The following is a 20,850-nucleotide window of genomic DNA, read 5'->3' on the forward strand; positions in this document are numbered from 1 at the left end:
TTATGAGATCTATGAAGAAAACCTTAAGTAAAATCTCATCAAATGAAATTCAAGAGCATACTACCATTACATTACAATACTATTCCGAAGTAGTCTATCCAGAGACAGCAGAATAATTTACCTTAACAGATGAAAGAAAATCCTATGATAATCTGCACAGATGCTGAAACAGAATTTGACAGAATTCTATATTCACTCATAATAAAAACTTAAAGAAGAGGGGCACCTGGGTGGCTCAGTTGGAGGAGCGCCCGACTTCAGCTCAGGTCATGATCTCATGGTTTGAGTTCGAGCCCGACATCGGGCTCTCTGCTGTCAGCACAGGTCCTGCTTAGGATCCTCTGTCACCCTTTCTCTCTGCCCCTCCCCCACTAACATTTTTTCTCTCTCTCTCAAAAATAAATAAGCATTAAAAAAAAAAACAACAACCTTAAAATAGATGGCTCCTTCCTTAATGTACTTTAAAAATGGTATCTCAAGCAAAAACCACCATCACAATTAGCGAAGAAACATTAGAAGTATTCCCGTTTAGGGGAACCTGGGTGGCTCAGTCAGTTAAGCATCTGCATGATCCCACAGTTTGTGAGTTCGAGCCCTGCATCAGGCTCTGTGCTGACAGCTCAGAGCCTGGAGCCTGCTTGGTATTCTGTGTCTCCCTCTCTCTCTGCCCCATCCCCACTCATGCTCTGTCTCTGTCTTAAAAATAAATAAAACTTAAAAAAAAATTTTTTTTAATGAATAGTAAAAAAATTTTTGTAAATAAAAAGTAAAAAAAATAATTATTCCCATTTATGTCAGTTGGTATTTTTCTCATTCCTATTACCACTATTAAGGTATAATTTAATTAGATAAGAGAAAAATATAAAAACTGGAAAGGGAGAAACTGCAAGTATCTTTATTTCCAGCTAGATCAGATGCCATCCCTTGAGAAGTTAATAGGGTCAACTGAAAAACAACTACAGACAATAAAAATAAGGTGACCGGAGTATGAAATTATCATAAAACCCAACAGACTCTTCAACTAAAAAAGAAAAATGGTTAAAAGGAACAGTGGGAAAAAAGATGCCATTTACAAAAGCGGCAGAAAAGAGAAAATAACCAGAAAGAAACAGCAAAAAATGTTTAAGATTTATAGTAAGAAAAATTCAGAACACTCTGGCTGAGGGATATAAAGGAAGTCCAGACCGAATGGAAGGAGAAAGTTAGAAAGGGTCAGTATTATAAAAATTGTTCTGTAAACTTAACAATAACATGTGTTCTGAATTTATCTACCTTTTGGAATTAGAAAAGCTGACCTCAAGATCTGTATAAAAATAGCACAAAAACATCCAGGATGATTCTGAAAAATGTAGAGTTACAAAGGGGAGATAAACACTACCTGATATTAAGACGCATGATAAGATTTAATGATTACAACAATGCAGACTCATGCACAAATAGAGCCAATAGTGCAGAAGTCCGGAAACAGACCAAAACATATGGCCTCTAAAGCTATGGGGACACTGGGCGGGGTAAAAAGGTACTGCTCTCAGAGATGCAGGGTGACAGCACACATGCAGCGGCACAGGCTGCACGAGCAGTGCTCTCAGGCGTCCTACAAGGCCCTACCTCCCACTGCCCTGGGGCTGAAGAATCAGATCACTAACTCGCAATGATGCCTCATCAGGGTAAGTTTAAGAAAACTCACTTCCGTCAGGATGACATCATCATCCAGGTCCTCTTCGTCGTGTTGCTGAGGAGCTGGGGTGACCAGCATGGGAACCCCTTCCTCATCAGAGGAGTCAGATATGGTGATGGGTCCATCTCTGAGATTGATCCAGTCTAAAAGGAGGCAGAGAACACGTTTACCAGGAGGCGGGCACAATCACATTCAGTCTTTTAATTCAATTTTGGCATAAAAAGGGTCAAGCCTAAAGCCAAGCTACTAGTATGTTAGCTTATCTCCTCAAGCAGCATGTGCACCCAAATATTAACAGCCAGGTTTCCATGGAGATCTTCGTAATAATACATTTTGGGAATCCAAAGAAATAATCTGACAGTATTATCAACTTTTTCTTATACAAGGTTGGAAAAATCTGTTGATAAAATCCTCACTGCAAATTTTTAAAAAGTGAAATCACGGTCTCCCCCTCATCTCTACTCCTCCCAGGGAATAAACATTGTTTTATTCAACGGATTGGTCTGAAAAAACTTTCACTCAAACACGGTAAAATTTCATTTAATATTTAAAATATCAAAATTTACTTGCCTTAGACATAAACCTTAAAAATCATTTATGCAAACACAGTTGAGTGTTTTATTTTTTTTAAGTTTTATTAGGAAATTTTTTTTTTTTTACATTTTATTTATTTTTGAGAAACAGAGTGAGACAAAGCGTGAGCAGGGGACGGGCAGAGAGAGAAGGAGACAGAATCTGAAGCAGCCTCCAGGCTCTGAGCAAGCAGTCAGCACAGAGCCTGATGCGGGGCTTGAACCCACAAACTGTGAGATCATGACCTGAGCCGAAGTCGGACGCTCAACCGACTGAGCCACCCAGGCGCCCCACAGTTGAGTGTTTTAAACACCATTTAGTATCCATGACAGTAAACAATAGAACTTTCCTAATTTCCTTTTCAATACAACTATCTGGATAACTATATGTTCAAAGTTGCTAACTTTTTTTTTTTTTTGTCTGAAGATAGAGCGTGTCCAATTTGAATTACTGAATAACACAAACTGTTAATTTTTTCCTGCCTGACCCATGGGAATGTTAAAGGTTAAAAGAAGCAACGAAGAGAAAATGCATTCAGTGTCCTAGAGAAAAGGTTAGGGGGGAAAAAAAAACCAAAACGAGAAAAGAGGCATCATCATTACAAACACTGAAATTTTTCCATTAAAGCTCTAATATCTTTCTCAAGGTTAACGCCTCATTTATTTTTATGGCACCCAACAATTTGAACAGCACTCTGAAGTCAATTATCTCACATGATTCATCCCTGTGACAGAGCTGTGGGGACAGCAGTTTAAAGCAGGTAAGTCTGTAAAATCTAAGGTTCGACCTCCGAGGTCCAAGTCTCTGCTCTACCATATGCCAGCCATATGAGGCTGTTATCTAACTTCAGCAAGCATCCACTTCTTCAACATTAAAAAAGGTTAGTGCAGAAGGCTCAAACCCGCAGCCTGCAGGGGGGACAACCAACCAGAGCTGGCCTAATACATGCTGCAGAATTCTAGATTTTCCTGAATGTTCTCAATCATTATATGCCTTTGGTCATTTCCAGTCATTAAATGGCTGTTTTTGACAATTTTGTCTCATTTTATCACTGGTTTTGGGGAGAGAATTTGCCAAGCTCCTCGGCCACTCCAAAAACCCCACCCTGAGGAGGCCCATTGTGAAGAGACACTAAGGCAGAGTACTAGACACCAGGCAGGGGGTCAAGAGAGGAAAGAGGTGCCCGTGAAATAGAATAACGAACGAGGCCGTGGATGCTTTCTGTTGCTTAGCTCCCAGAATGCTGGCAGCCAGTCTTAGATTCCATATGCAGGAAACTGTAGACTCCTCTCTGGAAGAACTGGTCCAAGAAAAAAAAAAACACTTAGAGACCACCTTGGAAGACCCAATGAAAAAGCTGGCTTGAAGCTTCTCACCTCATAGTGAGGTCCAATGGTTGGCAAAACACTCCCCCAGCACACCATGTATAAACACGTTGGCTTTGAAAAAAATAGTTTAAAAAACTAAAGTGTAACAAAGTCTACGAATCAAAAATATAACTTCATGAATACAAACGGCCCACAACTGGATGACCATCACCAAGGTCAGTAAATACAACATTTCGAGTACATTAAAAGCTTCCTGACTCCACAGACTAGTTGTGTCTGTTTCTGAGTATGCATTCATTTCTGGCTTTCTTGCAAATACTGGTTCCACGTATCCATGTGGTGGCAGGTGCAGTAGCTCTCTCTGCTATCCGCAGTCCACCACGTGACAACATTACAAGTTATTTATTCTTCTGTCAATGGACTTTTGGGTTGGTTCCAGTCTTGGCAATTTTGGATACTGAACATTCTTACACACGTCTCTTGGTGTGCTCATTTCAGTTGGGTACGTTCTAGGAGCAGAAGAGCTGAATTATATGGGAAGCATATGTTCAATTTTAGTGGATGATGCCAAATAAAATTTTCCAAATTATGCCAATTTATATTCCCACCAGCAGTGTGGGATGGTACCCGCTACTTCCTGTCCTCACTGGAGCATAGCCATGCTCATTCATTTATATATTATCTACAGCTGCCTTCACTTTTTTTAAAATAATTTTTTAGAATGCTTTTTATTTTTGAGAGAAAGAGAAAAATAAAGACAGAGAGAGAGAGAGAGAGCACACGTAGGTGAGGGGCAGCGAGAGGGGGACAGAGGATCCAAAGCAGGCACTGCGCTGACAGCAGAGAGCCCAATGCCCAATGCGGGGCTTGAACTCACGAATCATGTGATTGTGACCTGAGCTGAAGTCAGACACCTAAGTGACTGGGCCACCCTGGTGCCCCTGCCTTCAATTTAACATATAGCTGAGTAGCCGCAACAGAGACCACATGACTTATAAGGCAAAAATAGTGACTTGCTGGCTCTTAAAAGTTTGCTGAGCTCTGGTTTAGATTGTTCAGTTAGATGAATCTCATGAGCTTCAAGATTGTATTTTCATTACCATGCAATTAAAAATATTTTCTAATTTTCATTGTGACTTTTTCTTTGAACCATAAATTGTTCTGAAGTGTATTCTTGTTTTCCACGTACAGGGATTTTCTAATCATATTTCTGTAATTGATTTACAACTTAATTCCAGCATGGTTAGAGAACATAATCTATATGATTTCAATCCTCTGACTCTGTTTGGTGGCTCAAAATATGGTCAATTTCGGTAAATACATTGGGTGCAGTACCATCTATCTATTATGTCAAACTTGTTGATTATGTTCTTCCATGTTCTATATTCATACAAATGTTTGCGTATGCTTGCATCAGTTGGTGAAAAATACATTTAAAATCTCCCACTCTGATTGTGGATTTATCCATTTCTTCTTTTAGTTCTGTCAATTTTTGCTTTTGACACCATGTTACTGAGTGTATAGAGGTTAGAAATGTTTTATCTTTCCAGTGCAATAACCCTTTTATCATCATGAACTCTATCTTAATATTAATACTTTGGGCTAAAATGTCTATTTTACCTGATAACACATAGACATACCAGCTCTTTTTTTGTGCTATGATTCGCATAACCCATCTTTTTTCATTCTTGTACTTTTAACCTTTATTTTACCCTCATTTTTAAGCCCATTTCCACTGCATATAGAATTCTAGGTACATACTACTCAGCAACTAAAAAGGATTTAATTACTGATACGTGCAACGTGGATGAATCTCAAACCACTCTCTTGGGCAGAAAAATTCAGGCATAAAGGTACACACTGTCCGGTTCCATTTATATGAAGCAGATCAGCGGTCTCCTTAGGCCAGGAGTGGGGTGAGGACTGACCACAGATGGGGCATAAAGGAACCTTTGTGGTAGGACAGAAATGGGTGGTCTATGGGTACATTCATTTTTCAAAGCTCACTGAACTATACAATTAAAATGTGTGCATTTATTTAAGTAAATTATACTTCAATAAAGATGATTTAAAAATTAAAAAAAAAACTTACAGGGGTTGGCACAATAAAAATTATGGTGAAAACATCACAGCTAATAAAAACAAAACAACGCTGCACGCCTAAAAAAATATCCTCATGCTGGGTGCAAAATACATAAACCTTGTCTCACAGAAAAAAATGCTTCCAAAGTCAGTAATTTCCTCAAAGGAATTAGATGTTCTGAAATTCTGTTCAAGTATATTTAAAACCCAGTTAAAACACTACTACAACATTAATTTGATATACATGTGGAAAAATTTTATAAAGGATCACATATACAAATTATAGCTAAGATTTAAAGCTTTCTCAATCACAGTGAATTATGGTTACACTCACTACCAAATTAGAATAAACTATTAATAATAAAATTCTAAAAAAATTAGTACTTCTTTTGCATTCATAATGTGCCTAGTTTAAGCATGTTCATTTATTTTTCTCAATATATTTGCTTAATAAAATCTGTTCAACTTCTAATGTTATCTGAAAGCCAAATGTATATAATTTACACTCTACTGGGAAAAAAATAATCTTCATAAGCACAAACATTAATAGGAAAAAAACAGCAACAAAAAATGGTATAATTTCTTCCATGGAATCTATACTTGTAAAATATACTTTTTCCCTACTCATCAGCATGAATTTTTTCCTTTCAGCCAAAGTGTAAATGTGAAGTAGGATTTGACAGAAAATTGCATATACATTTAGGAATGTTACATAAATACAGGCTCCTTTCCCTTTAAGAATCAATGAACTTGCCCAAATTTTAAATACTGTAAAATGAATACATGTTCTAAAATTCCCTGTAAGGGGGTGCCTGGGTAGCTCAATTGGTTAAGCGTCCAATTCTTTTTTTTTTTTTTTAATTTTTTTTCAACGTTTATTTATTTTTGGGACAGAGAGAGACAAAGCATGAACAGGGGAGGGGCAGAGAGAGAGGAAGACACAGAATCGGAAACAGGCTCCAGGATCTGAGCCATCAGCCCAGAGCCTGACGCGGGGCTCGAACTCACGGACCGCGAGATCGTGACCTGGCTGAAGTCGGACGCTTAACCGACTGCGCCACCCAGGCGCCCCAAGCGTCCAATTCTTGATCTCAGCTCAGGTCATGATCTCACAGTTTGTGGGTTTGAGCCCTGTGCTAATAGCGTAGAATCTGCTTGGGATTCTCATTCTCTCTCTTTCTCTCTCTCTTTTGCTCTCTCTCCCCCTCCCTCCCTCCCCGTCCTTTCCCTGGTGTCTCTTTCTCTCTCTCAAAAATAAACATTTAAAAATAAAATAAAATTCCCTGTAAGGCAACCAGAATCTCCTGGCAAAAAATTAAATTAAGCACCATATGAGGGGGCAAAAATGCTCCAGCATCACTTTACAGCATCACCTGTATGCTAGAGCATACAGGCCTGGAGGAGCCCTCCTTTGAAGACCCCATTTCTTCAAAAACAGAACTGCCACTGTTCCTATATTCCCACTTCACTTCCTAAGATCCAATGACTGCACATTCACAGCTCTTTTTGGCTTGCTCATTAATAGCTTATGAATCCAGTTGTGAGGAAACATTTTTAAACTTCATTCATGCCAGCAGGTATTACCATTTGACACAAAGTTTTAGACCGATGAGTCCATTACATCAGATGTTCTGATGTCTAAAAATGAAACGTCACTGGGTTCTACGAGGTGCAAAATAGGTTCATTCCAAAGACTATGTAACTGTAACATAAAAGGAGAAAGCAATGATGAAAGGAAGAAAGTGAGAACACTTACCTTGTCCCCGGTGGCAGTGAAAGTTGTTCAAGTGAATTACCTCTTCATTGTTGTTTCCCTCTGCCATTTTCAAATGCAGACATATACATACGTACTTGCTAATATCTGAACATGGTGACTATTCAAAAGGGTCTGAAAAAGAAAAAAAAGAATACTAAGAATGAGGGATTATCGAAACTCTTCCCACATATTTGGTCAAGGTAGCATTCTAAGCTTATGGTGAAAACACCACTAAAGAAAATAATAAAAGAATGCATAACAAAAAAGCTAATGGTGGGGGAAAAGAATAATTAAAAAATAATTATTGCATAAGAAATATAAGAGAGGAATAAAGGATTAAAGAACAGATGGAACAAATAAAGAATAAAAAAAATACACTTAAAAACTCCATTATAGCAACCTATAGAATGAGAGGAAATATTTCCAACTCATAATATCTGGTAAGGGGTTCAAACACAAAAATATACAAAGAACTCCCACAACTCAATAGCCAAAACCAAGTAATCCAATTTTAAAATGGGCAAAGGACCTAAATAGACATTTTTCCAGTAAGATATTCAAATGGCCAACAGGTACATGAAAAGGTGCTCAGTATCACTAATCACCAGGGAAATGCAAATCAAAACCACAAGCTATCATCTGAACCCTGTTAGAATGGCTATCATCATGGCCTGAGATGAAACCAAGAGTCAGACACTTAACTGACTGTGCCATCCTGGTGCCCCCACCAGAGAAATTAAGAATGAAAGGCAAGCCAACAGGAGAAAAAATCTGCAATACACATAACAAAGGGCTCCTATGCAACAAATATGAAGAATGCTTACATGCTGATTGAAAAACAAACCAGACAACTTAAAGGAAAAATAAGCTAAAAGATTTGAACTCCCAATGTTGAGTACCTTGAGGAAACCCAAAAGGCCAGTAAACAAATGAAAAAGTGCCCAACATTATGAGACATCAGAGTAATGTAAACTGAAACCACAAAGGAATTCTGACAAGATGGCAGCACGACAGCTTTTGAACTAAGCTTTTATTTTCATCTAAAAACAAAAAATTCCAGGGCGCCTGAGTGGCTCAGTCGGCTGAGCGTCCAACTTCAGCTCAGGTCATCATCTCGTGGTTCATGAGTTCGAGCCCCACATTGGGCTCGCTGCTGTCAGAGTGAAGCCTGCTTCAGGTCCTCTGTACCCCCCACCCTCCACCCCACCCCACCAGCGCTCTCTCTCTCAAAAATAAACATTAAAAAAAGAATTACAAAAATTCCAAGTTAGAAAAAAAAAAAGCTAAGAATAACTTAAACCCCAAAATATGAGCCCGTGAGGACAAATCACCAAGAGCCACATGATCTTTGAAGTACCATTTGTGCCTCAGAAAACACACGGAATCATTCAGACGTGAGGATAAGCCCCAGACAACCAACAGGTATCCACTGAAAAGCACACAGGCTAATCTGAGAAAGCTGTGAACACCAGGAAGGGGTTTGCTCAGCTCAAAAGTGGGTGAATGCAAGGGCTGCATGTTAAGGTCTGGGAGGAGTGAAGCAGCCTAGGACCCAGAAAGTTTCAAACCCGATCTAGCAGGGCTCCCTTACAAGATGAAAAGCTGGGAAGAGTGACATTGAGTAAAAAGAGACAATAGAAAGAAAGGAGAGAAGGCAGGTCTACATGAGAACAGAGGACAAAGCCAGGAAATCTCAAAAAGCAAGGTATCGTATTTTGAACACTGCATGAAAAAGGAGTTCGGTGAAGCTAGAAAAGCTATCCCAAACTACTCTCCTGGAAGTGCAAGAAAACCAATTTCATTACAAATGAGCAAAGAAGAGAGCTGATGTCAAAGCTCATATAAAGTTCTAAGAAAAACAAGAAGCAAAACAACATCCCTATAATTAATGAATACATGCCAGGAAGAGGAGACAACCTAAAGGACACTTAAAAAGTACATAAGCCATAAAACAACATAAATCAGAACTAAAAAAACTCAAATGGAACGACAGCTCTCAGGAAAGAATTAGAAATAAAAGGAAAAAAAGCTTTAGGAGTGAAGACAAAATTAGAAGGAACACAAGTGTGAATGAACACAACACATACTGCTTAGAAGAACTAAAAGGTGAAAAGAGGAACGTTTTAAATAGAAAAATAAAGAGACAAAGGAACAAATAAATAATCAAGGCCAAGACTGTGTAACATAACAAACAGCAGCTCTTGAATAACTCAAAAGGGAAGAGAATCCTAAAAACTGAAATGTAAAAAAAAATTTTCCAAACGTGAAAATGTTGAGGGGCGCCCGGGTGGCTCAGTCAGATGAACATCCAACTCAGGTCGTGATCTCACAGTTCATGTTATCGAGCCCTGTGTCAGGCTCTGCCCTTACTGTACACAGCCTCTTTGGGATGCTCTCTGTGCCCCTCCCCTGCTTGTTTACATTCTCTCTTTCTCGCTCTCCAAATAATTAAATAAACTTAAAAAAAAAAAGTTAAAAGACCACATTTTGAAACAACCCCGTATATACCTAAAACAAAAAACCCCTCACCCAAAATGACAATCATCAAGACACATTCTAGTGAAATTACAGGACTTTAAAGAAAAGAGGTCTCTTTAGGACCTGGGCTTGAGACATATAAAAGAATGAAAATTAGATTAATAGACGTTGACAGTGATGCTTTATGCCATTAGAAAAATGGAGTCAAATTCTTTTTTTAAAAAATGGGAGCCTGGGGCGCCTGGGTGGCGCAGTCGGTTAAGCGTCCGACTTCAGCCAGGTCACGATCTCGCGGTCCAGGAGTTCGAGCCCCGCGTCGGGCTCTGGGCTGATGGCTCAGAGCCTGGAGCCTGTTTCCGATTCTGTGTCTCCCTCTCTCTCTGCCCCTCCCCCGTTCATGCTCTGTCTCTCTCTGTCCCAAAAATAAATAAACGTTGGGAAAAAAAAATTAAAAAAAAAAAAATGGGAGCCAGAGAACACCTGGATGGCTCAGTCGGTTGAGCATCCAACTCTTGATTTCAGCTCAGGTCATGATCCCAGAGTTGTGGGAGTGAGCCCTGCGTCGGGTTCCACGCGAAGTGTGGAGCTTGCTTGGAATTCTCTCTCTCCCACTCCGCTCCTTCCCCTCTCAGTCTCTCTCAAAAAAACATTTTTTTTTAAATGGGAGCCAGATATTTTCTATCCAGCAAAAATAATTTCAAAGAAAAGGGGCACAAATATATCAACATATAAGAACCTATGGAATACTGATTGCTTCTACAGGTCCTTCCTGAGGAATTGACAGAAAAATAAACTTCAGGCAACCAAAATGACTAAAGACACCACCACGAAGACTGGTAGTGAACATTAAATGTGTAATTACTTGTAGCACAAAGATTAAATGCTAACTAAAAATCTAACAATACAGTACAATTATAAAAACTATGGGTAGGGGAAGCATATGCAAAATTTTAAAGGAATGTAATCATAGTGGTTGTGATGTTCTGAGACTTTCATTCTGATAGCTGTGTGCATATAAGATAAAAAAACTAGTAGGAGTTATGGAATATTCTAGTTCTATTAATCCCTATGTCCTTGAGAATCAAGATTCTCCATGTGGAAAAAAGAAATTTTACTTATAGAGAAGTAAAACCCTAATAGTCTTAAACTTAAGTTATAAATACTAGTGTGAACGAAAATATTTTAGTTCTGCACAAAAAAAAAAAAAAAAAAGAAAGGCCTGAAAACAACAATTTACTTGTAGCAATCAGTATCTGTAGTGCCTAGATCACGGTCTTGATTTAAAAGTTTATTTATTTGTGGGGGTGGGGGGGAGAGGGAGAGAGAGTGAGTGAGAGAGAGGGAGAATCCCAAGCAGACTCCACACCATCAGCGCACAGCCCGATGTGGGGCTCAAATTCACAAACCGTGAGATCATAACCTGAGCTGAAACCAAGAGTCAGATGCTTAATCAACTAAGCCACCCAGGCGCCCCTAAGTTATGGTCTTGAAATACTATTTCCCACCAAAAGAAACCAGGGATTTTTGGGAGAAATTACTAATTCCATTTCTGAAGCAAGAAATGTACAAAATGAGCCTACAACATCTTGTCCCATCACATATCACGGAAACTATCAAAAACTACCTATCAAAGACTGAGTCCTGTCAGAAAGACTCAAAGAAAAAAAAAGTTCTGAAGAGGTGCCCATTGGCCAAACATAGAACATTCTGAGCACCAATAAACATAATAATATGACATGACTCTGTGAAGAAAATATATACAAGTGTTCGTAATGATTAAAAAAAAATTTTTTTAATGTTTATTTATTTTTGAGAGAGAGAGAGAGAATGCAAGTGGGTTGGGGCAGAGAGAGAGGGAGACACAGAATCAGAAGCAGTCTCCAGACTCTGAGCTATCAGCACAGAACCCGACACGGGGCTCAAACCCACGAGCCATGAGATCATGACCTGAGCCGAAGTCGGACACTCAACTGACCGAGCCACCCAGGTGCCCCAATAATTTTTTTTTAACAGGTCATTTTCTTTTTTTTTTTTAATTAATTTTTTTTTTAATTTTTTTTTTCAACATTTATTTTTGGGACAGAGAGAGACAGCATGAACGGGCGAGGGGCAGAGAGAGAGGGAGACACAGAATTGGAAACAGGCTCCAGGCTCTGAGCCATCAGCCCAGAGCCCGACGTGGGGCTCGAACTCACGGACCGCGAGATCGTGACCTGGCTGAAGTCGGATGCTTAACCGACTGCACCACCCAGGCGCCCCTAACAGGTCATTTTCAAAGTATGATATCAACCGATACATTATCTTTAAAATTGGTAAAATCAAGGCACAGATTCAGGTATTTTCTTGTCTTTCCTATATAAACTATAAATCACTGGATAACCAAATAGAGGGTAAGAAAATGGTTTCTTTATAAAAGTATTCCAATATCAATTAAAAAATTCAATTAAGATACGATCATTTTGTAATCCTTAATGAATTACTGGATCTAGACCTTGCAAATCACTGGCTGTTAACATCACAGAGACAAGACAAAAGCGCATTCTGAGAAAAGAACACACTAGCTACAGCCTTGTGAAAGAGATTGAACCAGAGTTTGGTGAAGGATCTGGACTCAGCCACATTTTTAGAATAGAAGCTCCAGGAAAAAAATGAAATTCTGAATTGCACCCTAAGTATGCAATCCAGACCATGTATTCTCAATGGGAGTGCTTTTGCAAGAGTGTGAAAAGATCTTAAGGTGTTACAATGGCTTGTGACTCTTCAAAATTCAGTTTCACCCAGCAAAATCTTATTCCTTAGTAATTAATGGGGAGGGTTAGGGGGAAAAATTGTCTAAAAAGGCTCTCTCTATAGGGGAATGATAATTTCTTAGAAGTCTGATGAACACATATTTAGGCTCTGTGAAACTACGGGTCAAACAGTTCAGGTTCAACAACAACTACGTTATAAGGAAAAAAGAAAAGGAATGGAAGAAGAACCTTAGATTTAAAACATACATCAAATCTTTATTTTTTTTAATCTTTTTTTTTTAAGTTTATTTATTTTTGACAGAGAGAGAGAGAGAGAGAGAGAGAGAGAGAGAGAGAGAGTGTGTGTGTGTGTGTGTGTGTGTGTGTGTGTGTGAGAGAGAGCATGAGCTAGGGAGGGGAAGAGGGAGAGGCAAACACAGAATCAGAAGCAGGCTCCAGGCTGTCAGGACAGAGCCTGATGCGGGGCTTGAACTCACAAGCCGTGAGACCATGACCTGGGCCGAAGTCGGACACTTAACCGACTGAGCCACCCAGGCGTCCCATATGCATCAAATTTTTAAAATGAGTTTATAATACCTAGGGATGTACTCTTGGATGATAAAACCATAGAGAAATACAAGAAAATGACTATAAAAGTCAGACTAATAATTTTAGGGGGAAGGAATGAGTTATGATCAGGACAGGATATGTGGGAGGGTGCTGGGGGTGGTCTACTTTTTAAACTGGGTGGTGAGTACAAGCATCTTATAATTCATTACGCCATACATTTGTTTTACGTGGTTCTAAATATGGTGTTTTAGGGGCACCTGGGTGGCTCAGTCGGTTGAGCGTCTGACTTCGGCTGTCATGATCTCACAGCTCGTGAGTTTAAGCCCCGTGTTGGGCTCTGTGCTGACAGCTCAGAGCCTGGAGCCTGCTTAGGATTCTGTGTCTCCCTCTCTCTCTGCCCCCTAACCCACTCACATCCTGTTTCTGCCTCTCTCAAAAATAAACATAAAAAAAATTCATTTAAATATGGGTGTTTCATTTTGAAGGGTAAGAAAACCCTCACAAGATATTATATACCCACAGAATTGCTAAGGGGCACCTGGGTGGCTCAGTTGGTTAAATGTCTGACTTCAGCTCAGGTCATGATCTCATGGTTCGAGAGTTTGAGCCCCGCACTGGGCTCTGCATTGACAGTGAGGAGCCTGCTTAAGATTCTCTCACCCTCTCTCTCTGCCCCTCCCCTGCTCACTCACTCAAAATAAATAAAAAATAAACTTAAAGAAAAAAATATGATAAAGTCTGATACTTTATCATAAATTGTAGTGGAAGATGATATGCTCTGACCCAACAGCCCACCACTAGCAATCTAGATTATAGAACTTTTGCTTATATGCACCAGGTCTATGTATAATAATGTTCACAGCAGTATTTTTCTTTTTTTTTTTTTAACGTTTATTTATTTTTGAGACAGAGAGAGACAGAGCATGAACGGGGGAGGGTCAGAGAGAGGGAGACACAGAATCTGAAACAGGCTCCAGGCTCTGAGCTGTCAGCACAGAGCCCGACACGGGGCTCGAACTCATGGACCACAAAATCATGACCTGAGTCAAAGTCAGCCGCTTAACCGACTGAGCCACCCAGGCACCCCGGCAGTATTTTTCTAAGAGCCAAAAACTAAAAAGGACTCACATCAACGAAGGAATGGACAGATATCCAGTGCTATGTTCACACAATTAAAAACAATACAAAAAAAAAAAAAACCCCAAACCATTGTGAAGTCACACACACAACATGGATGGACCCCAAGACATAAAGGTTGAGTGAAGGAATCCAGACATAAGAAAGTATGTATTGAATGATTTCATTTAGTTAAAGTTTAGTTTAGGCACAGGCCCAAGCTCAGTCTGGGGTGAAACTTCTTTGTGTGTACTGTATTTCACAACAGAAAAGTTAGGCAAACAAAAGCCATTATAAGAAAAAAAAAAAAAAAAGAAGTGGTTGCCTCTGTGAAACAGTAGGTGGGGCGTCATGAGGGGAGAACTACTTTTAAATCTTCCTGCACTTTGATTTTTGAGCCATTTTCTTGCTTTAATTTGATGAAAGTTAGGAAAATGAAAATAATTAAGAACGAAAGGAGGACAATTCTAACTGCCATGGGGCCCTTTTAGTCCCAAGATCCTATCTATAACCCACCCACTCAATGTTTTTCCTTCTAAGAAAATCTCAATTTTCTTTGCCTTCCTGGGAGAAACCACATGCTTTAGAGAAAGTAGGTCCCCAGACCCTGGCTTCTCATTAGATGATGTCCACAAAGACTTAAAAGTCAAATTAACATTAGAATTTTTCCAACTTAGAGAATACTAAGTTGTGTATCAAGACTTTTTAAGTCTTACAACAGAATTCTCTGGTTATCTATACCTGGACAAAGGTAACTCAATTTTTAAAAATTACAAATCTCACTTGAAATAATAATTAGGACGTCATTTACAAAGAGCACAGGAGAAAGGTAAGAACTCTGATGTCAAATTTGAACTGCATCTATTCAAGAACTTTACTTTTCTTCCAAATACAATTTTTTAAAAGTATTCTGAACACTTAATTCTACTAGTCAAGTTTCTTGTTTCACCACAAAATTCCTTCAATTTTACGACAGAAATCCAACAGAAATGTGATTCATTTTACATCTACCTAATTTAGTTAAAACGTCAAACTTGTGGTTGAACAGATTACTCGTGGTGCTTTAAGAGCAAGGTTCTGCACAAATGAGTGGTACATAAAAAGACCCCAAGTTGCAGTGAGAAAAGGAGTCTGACGATAGAACTCCTCCTCCTGACTAGCTTCTCTGCAAAGGTCATGTCCTCTCATTCAGGCTTCAGATTAAACTACCTAAGCATGAATGCCGGTTTCACCATTTAGTCAATCAGTGACTGCATAAATTGCTTAATTTCTTGGACCTAGTTCATTTGTGAAATGAGAATAGTGGTTTTAAGATGAACTGCATTAAATATATGAAGTGTTTAGCACGGTACCTGGCACACAGCAAGTGTCACATTATGACTGTTATTTCCTATAATGAAAATAGCTATTCTTACCTTGTAAGGCTGTGGTGGAAGATGAAATCAGAGGCCATTTGTAAATGGTAAATGCCAACAAAACAAGAATTTTGTTATCCCAAGTACACAGATGTATAGTGTTTATTAATTAGTCGGTGATACATACAAACGTTGGGGGAGGGAAGGGCTTTATTTTCCTTTTCCAGGTTACTTTTTACTAGTTTTATTAGAACTATTCACAGTTAAACTTTTACTTCTTTCTATAAGAAACTTCATTTTTTCTGTGGAAGTAGGTTCTTGATCAAACAGCTGAAGAAAATGGTTAAATAAATGTGGAATCCAGAAATTGGAAATGCTACCTGAGAGTATTTTATCTTGCCTCTTCCTCGTATTGTAAAAATTTTCATATGTACGTTTATGACTATACTCTATAGTCAATAAGGCAGTTGATGCTTCCAAGCCAGAACCACAAATTAGCATATATTTCATCACTTCATTATTCCGTGGAGAATCTTATGTAGTACTACTATACTGTAAAAACTTAACAAAATTAGATGACAATTCTGTTTTCTCTTCTGCCTCCTACAACTATTTTTCAAATCCCCTTCTTTTCCTTGGGTGGATGTATCAACATATGAAAAAGTCCACATCTGAATCATGTTCTCCACATGTCCTTGACTATCTTATTCATAGCTGTATTTCCTGCAGCTCACACAGTGGCTGAATGAACGAGTGGCTCCAAAAACATCGTCCTCTGTCAAGAGTCCGGAGCTGTTCAACAGAGCCATACAGAACCAGAGTCTGATCAAGAGACCACAATCAGTTCATCAGGATTTTCTTCAACTATAAATACTCTTCTTCTCATTCTTCTATTCACGTTACATCTCCATTTTTCCTTCTACAGGTTCCTAATATAATACTGCATGGTCCTAGGGTTTTGTAGTGTTACCACTTTCCAGAGTAATCGCCATCAATGTGTCGGTCACTTCTGCAACACTGATTGTGGGGTAATAAAAGATGTTTCCCACTTAACGAGTTCAACTCTTTGGCCACTCCAGAGAAAGGTGGGCAAAGCCGAGCCAGGCATAATCTGGGAGAAGCTGACATGCCCATGTCATACCGCTCCACAGCACCTCTTCCCAGAATGGTTTCTCAAGTGTCTATAAGTGATTATTGCTCTTCATTCACATTCTAGCTTCTCATCTTAACCATTATTTGGATATCTATTTATTGTAAGTCTGTACTAACAGTTAATCAGCATTAAATCAACAAAACAAAAAGTTAGTGAGGTTATTACTAAGTATTAAGTTTCAGGCAGTTATACTTTTTTGCTTTCTTATACGTTCTGACTTTTCTAGACGATAAAGAGTTCAGCAAATATTTATTATGTTCTTGCCACATGGTATAAAAAAGTTGTTATGCATCACAGGAAAACCCGACACGGATCTTGCCTCAAAAAACTTGGGGGAGTCCGGACAGTGAGAGAAACTACGCACACAATTAAGTACACTACAAATTAGCACAACACAATGAAGTATTTGTGCAATAAAGACACTATCCCAGTTGGGAGAGGGCAGATAGTTAGGGAAGCTTAGCCAAGATAGCTGTATTTAAGCCAAACTGAATGCTGTGCTAGTTCCAAACTTTGCTTTTAAGATAACTTTTTTTTTAATGTTTATTTATTTTAAGAGAGAAAAAGGGAGAGCAAACGTGTGTGCTCGCAAGCAGGGGAGGGGCAGAGAGAGGAAGAGAGAATCCCAAGCAGGCTCCCCGCTGTCGGCACAGAGCCCAGTGCAGGGCTGGATCTCAGGAACCACAAGACCACGACCTGGGCCAAAATTCAGAGCTGGACGCTTAACCAACTGACCCCCCACCCCCACCCCGGTGCTCCTAAGAGAACAGCCACTTCCACCCAGGGCTCCTGGAGCCCAGAAACACCATTAAGAATTCTGACTACCCTGCTGGAGAGATCACACGGAAAGCCCTAACTTCACGTGGAGAGAGAAAATGTGGCTGAGCCCAGCCTCCCAGTAGTCCCTGACAAGGCATGGGAGTGAAAAAGCATTTTGGAAGTAGAACCTCCAACCCTACCACCTCTACTAGCAACATGTGCATCAGAAAAAAACAGCCCAGGTTAGCCCTTCCCTATCTCCTGACTCACAAAATTGCCAACAAATAAAATTGTATTAAGTTACTAGGTCTGGGGGTGGTTTGTTATGCATCCATGGATAACTGAAGCCTGGCTCAAATTTTATTTTCTAACCAATGGAAAGCAATGCACAAAGTTGTACTTTAGGAAAATCAACCTCACTGCAATATGTAAGACTGTACAAATATCTGGTAGCAGGAAACCCAGAAAACAAGAGGCAGTGAAGTATGAACTAGAGGTAACAGTAAGCAGGACAAGGAAAAAAATACGATACCAACCACAGTTAGATTCTAGAGGACTTTTGTATGTAAACAGCCATCGGGAAAGAGGAAGAAAGGAGTCAAAGTTGACCTAGACGTTGGGTGAATGGAGGATGGTGATACTATTAAAAACAAGGAAGGTAGTAAGTTCAGAATAAGAAAACACAATGTGCACAAATTTTAACATGTAGACAAAATGGCTCAGTCAGGTGAGCATCCGACATTTGATTTCAGCTCAGGTTACGATCCCAGCGACATGGGACCAAGACTTGTGTTGGGCTGCAAGTGAGCATGGAACCCTCTTGAAATTGTCCGTGTCCCTCTCCCCTGCTTACTTGCGCTCTCCCTTAAAACAAAACAAACCAAACCCTCTTGTTAGTCTTTCTACAATAGGAAACGTTTTAAACCAAAAATTAAACTCAACGATCTTCCGTGGGTGCACTAAACAGTTTAACGTATTAACCTTAAAATTTTCCTCAAATGTCAACTGAAAATTGGTTCAGAAATTAGATTAAGCAAACACATCCTCATCCACAAGAGGGGAAAAAAATCAGTGTTTTCAATGATTTTTTTACAGTTCAATCCTCCATGAACTCATGAATGCAGTGCCCCTGCTACCCCACAATGCCTCCAGGTTCTACCCTCTGATGTATTTTCCTATACCACTAAGGGTTTTTTTGTTTTCATTTTTTTTTTTTAATCACAAAATCTCATCATGGTAGAACCAAAATCTCATGGCCTGTGAAATGGTGTCTCGCATGATCCTTGCTGACCTAGCTAACCTCACCTGACACCTCTCCCCCATTCACCATTCTGCAGGGACAATGGTTCAGCCCTTTGAACATGCCATGCTTCTTCCTCCTCTGGTTGACTGATGATGACTTTTCACTGCCTCCCGGACCAAATTAACTCCATTCATCCTTCAGTTTCTCATTTTAAACGACTTCCTCAGATAAACCTTTCCTGACCATCCCCAATGACAACATATCTCACCCCTTCAAAGTGGCTGCCACAATAACCTACACTTACTTGGGAAGCTATGTTAAATCGCTATCTCCTCTTCTACCATCAGTTCCGAGATTGTAGGACCCTGCAGCTTATTCATTCCATAGCTACAGGACATAGCACGCCGCCTGGCACAAAGCAAATACTCCAGAAGACCTTTTTGAAAAAACATCATTTAGGGGCGCCTGGGTGGCGCAGTCGGTTAAGCGTCCGACTTCAGCCAGGTCACGATCTCGCGGTCCGGGAGTTCGAGCCCCGCGTCGGGCTCTGGGCTGATGGCTCAGAGCCTGGAGCCTGTTTCCGATTCTGTGTCTCCCTCTCTCTCTGCCCCTCCCCGTTCATGCTGTGTCTCTCTCTGTCCCAAAAATAAATAAACGTTGAAAGAAAATTTTTTTAAAAAAAGAAAAAACATCATTTACAGACATAGCAGAATTATTAGAAATAGGAACTATGGAACCAAAATGAGTTCGAGTCCCAGCTCTGACCCAGTTCTGTGACTCAAGAAGTTATTTTTCAGCACCTCATTTTCTTCCTTTTTAAACTAAGGACAGTAACAGAACCCCCATCATTGAAGATTAAGAGAGTTTTAAAGAAAATGCTTTAAACGGTGTCTAGCACATGGTTAGCATCATGTTTTGTCTCACTGACAATGAAGATAAAATAACATCGCCAGGCAGGAGAAATTAGTCCTGAGGTCTGCAAATATCTCAACACAGTCTATAGTGAACGCTCGTTAAATAGTAGCTATCGGAGTTGGCAAACACAGGCTCACTCAACTACCTTATTTCATAAACTTGCAGTCTCCTTGACTCGTATCTCAACTTCCTTTACCAGATTCCTCCATAGGGGCTGGAAGGCTTCTTTCACTTGCTGCCGCTAGGCTCTATTTAAGAGTTAAGGTGATCCAAAATCTGGTCCCAGGCTCCCTAGCTGTTTCCTCCAGTTCACGCCACTCCCTGCCCCCAGCCCCAATAAATTACCTATAATAATAAACGGAACAAAGCAAGGTTGTTTCTTTGCGGTCTTCAGGCAAGCGTGCAAGACTGAGGTCGGTCCTAAAATCTTCCCTGTCCTCTCCCAGCTCCCAGCAGGGTACAAAAATCTTCTCTTTGCATTAGCAGAGTGCCTAGGACAAGCTGTACCCAGGAACTTATCACATTGTATTGGAGTTATTTACAAGGCCCCCTGGCTGGTTTATATCGGACCCTGCCGGCGCTCAGGGAGCTCTCGCACGAGACTGGAGCGGCCCGAAGTTTCGAGACGAGCGTTCCACACAGCATTCAGCCACATCCCACGCGGGAACAGCGGTCTCGTTCACTGCGCGGCGCTCCAGGTACATTTGACGGGTTCGCGTTCCCCGCGCTGCAGAGGGTTTTGACGCACTTGGATGTCCCCGCAAGGGCTGGGTGGGAGTCGCCGGCTTTCTCGAGAAGAGAGCCCTCCTGAACCGAGTCGGGAGGGTTTGGGACTGAGGCCCGGCGCCCCTAGGCCGGGGGCGCCGGAGTTCAAAGTCATAGGGCATCGCCGCCCGCGCGCTCCAGGCCGCGCTCGGCTCCACGGACGCCGCCTCCCGCGAGGTGCCGCCGGGGAAACTCGGTCTTTCGGCGCTTTCGCCTTCGCGCAGCAGGCCGGGGGCCGGCCCGCGAAACTTCCCGAAGTGGCGGGAGCGGGGGAGGGTCCGCCGGCCGCCTGCGCCTTTGTGGCTCCCGCCTCGCCGCCGGCCCCACTGCTCGCGTCCCTCGGCGGCGCC

General features: G+C 40.6%; 1 protein-coding gene across 2 annotated transcripts in view; it reads right to left on the reverse strand.

Moving 5' to 3' along the window:
- Nucleotides 1-20,728, reverse strand: part of RNF216 (ring finger protein 216) — a 143,220-nt gene extending 122,492 nt beyond the window's left edge. The window contains exons 1-3 of one of the 2 annotated variants that reach the window (XM_040455800.1): nt 20,081-20,728; nt 7,418-7,549; nt 1,688-1,821 (exon numbers count right to left, since the gene is read on the reverse strand). In XM_040455800.1, coding sequence (XP_040311734.1) covers nt 1,688-1,821; nt 7,418-7,484 — 201 coding nt within the window. In that variant the 5' untranslated portion in view covers nt 7,485-7,549; nt 20,081-20,728. The remainder of the gene's footprint in view (nt 1-1,687; nt 1,822-7,417; nt 7,550-20,080) is intronic. The other variant, XM_040455801.1, reaches the window with a different exon arrangement.
- Between the last annotated feature and the right edge of the window lie 122 nt (nt 20,729-20,850).

Source organism: Herpailurus yagouaroundi, unplaced genomic scaffold (assembly GCF_014898765.1).
Source record: "Herpailurus yagouaroundi ecotype Mexico unplaced genomic scaffold, PumYag 216, whole genome shotgun sequence".
Lineage (NCBI taxonomy): Eukaryota > Metazoa > Chordata > Mammalia > Carnivora > Felidae > Herpailurus > Herpailurus yagouaroundi.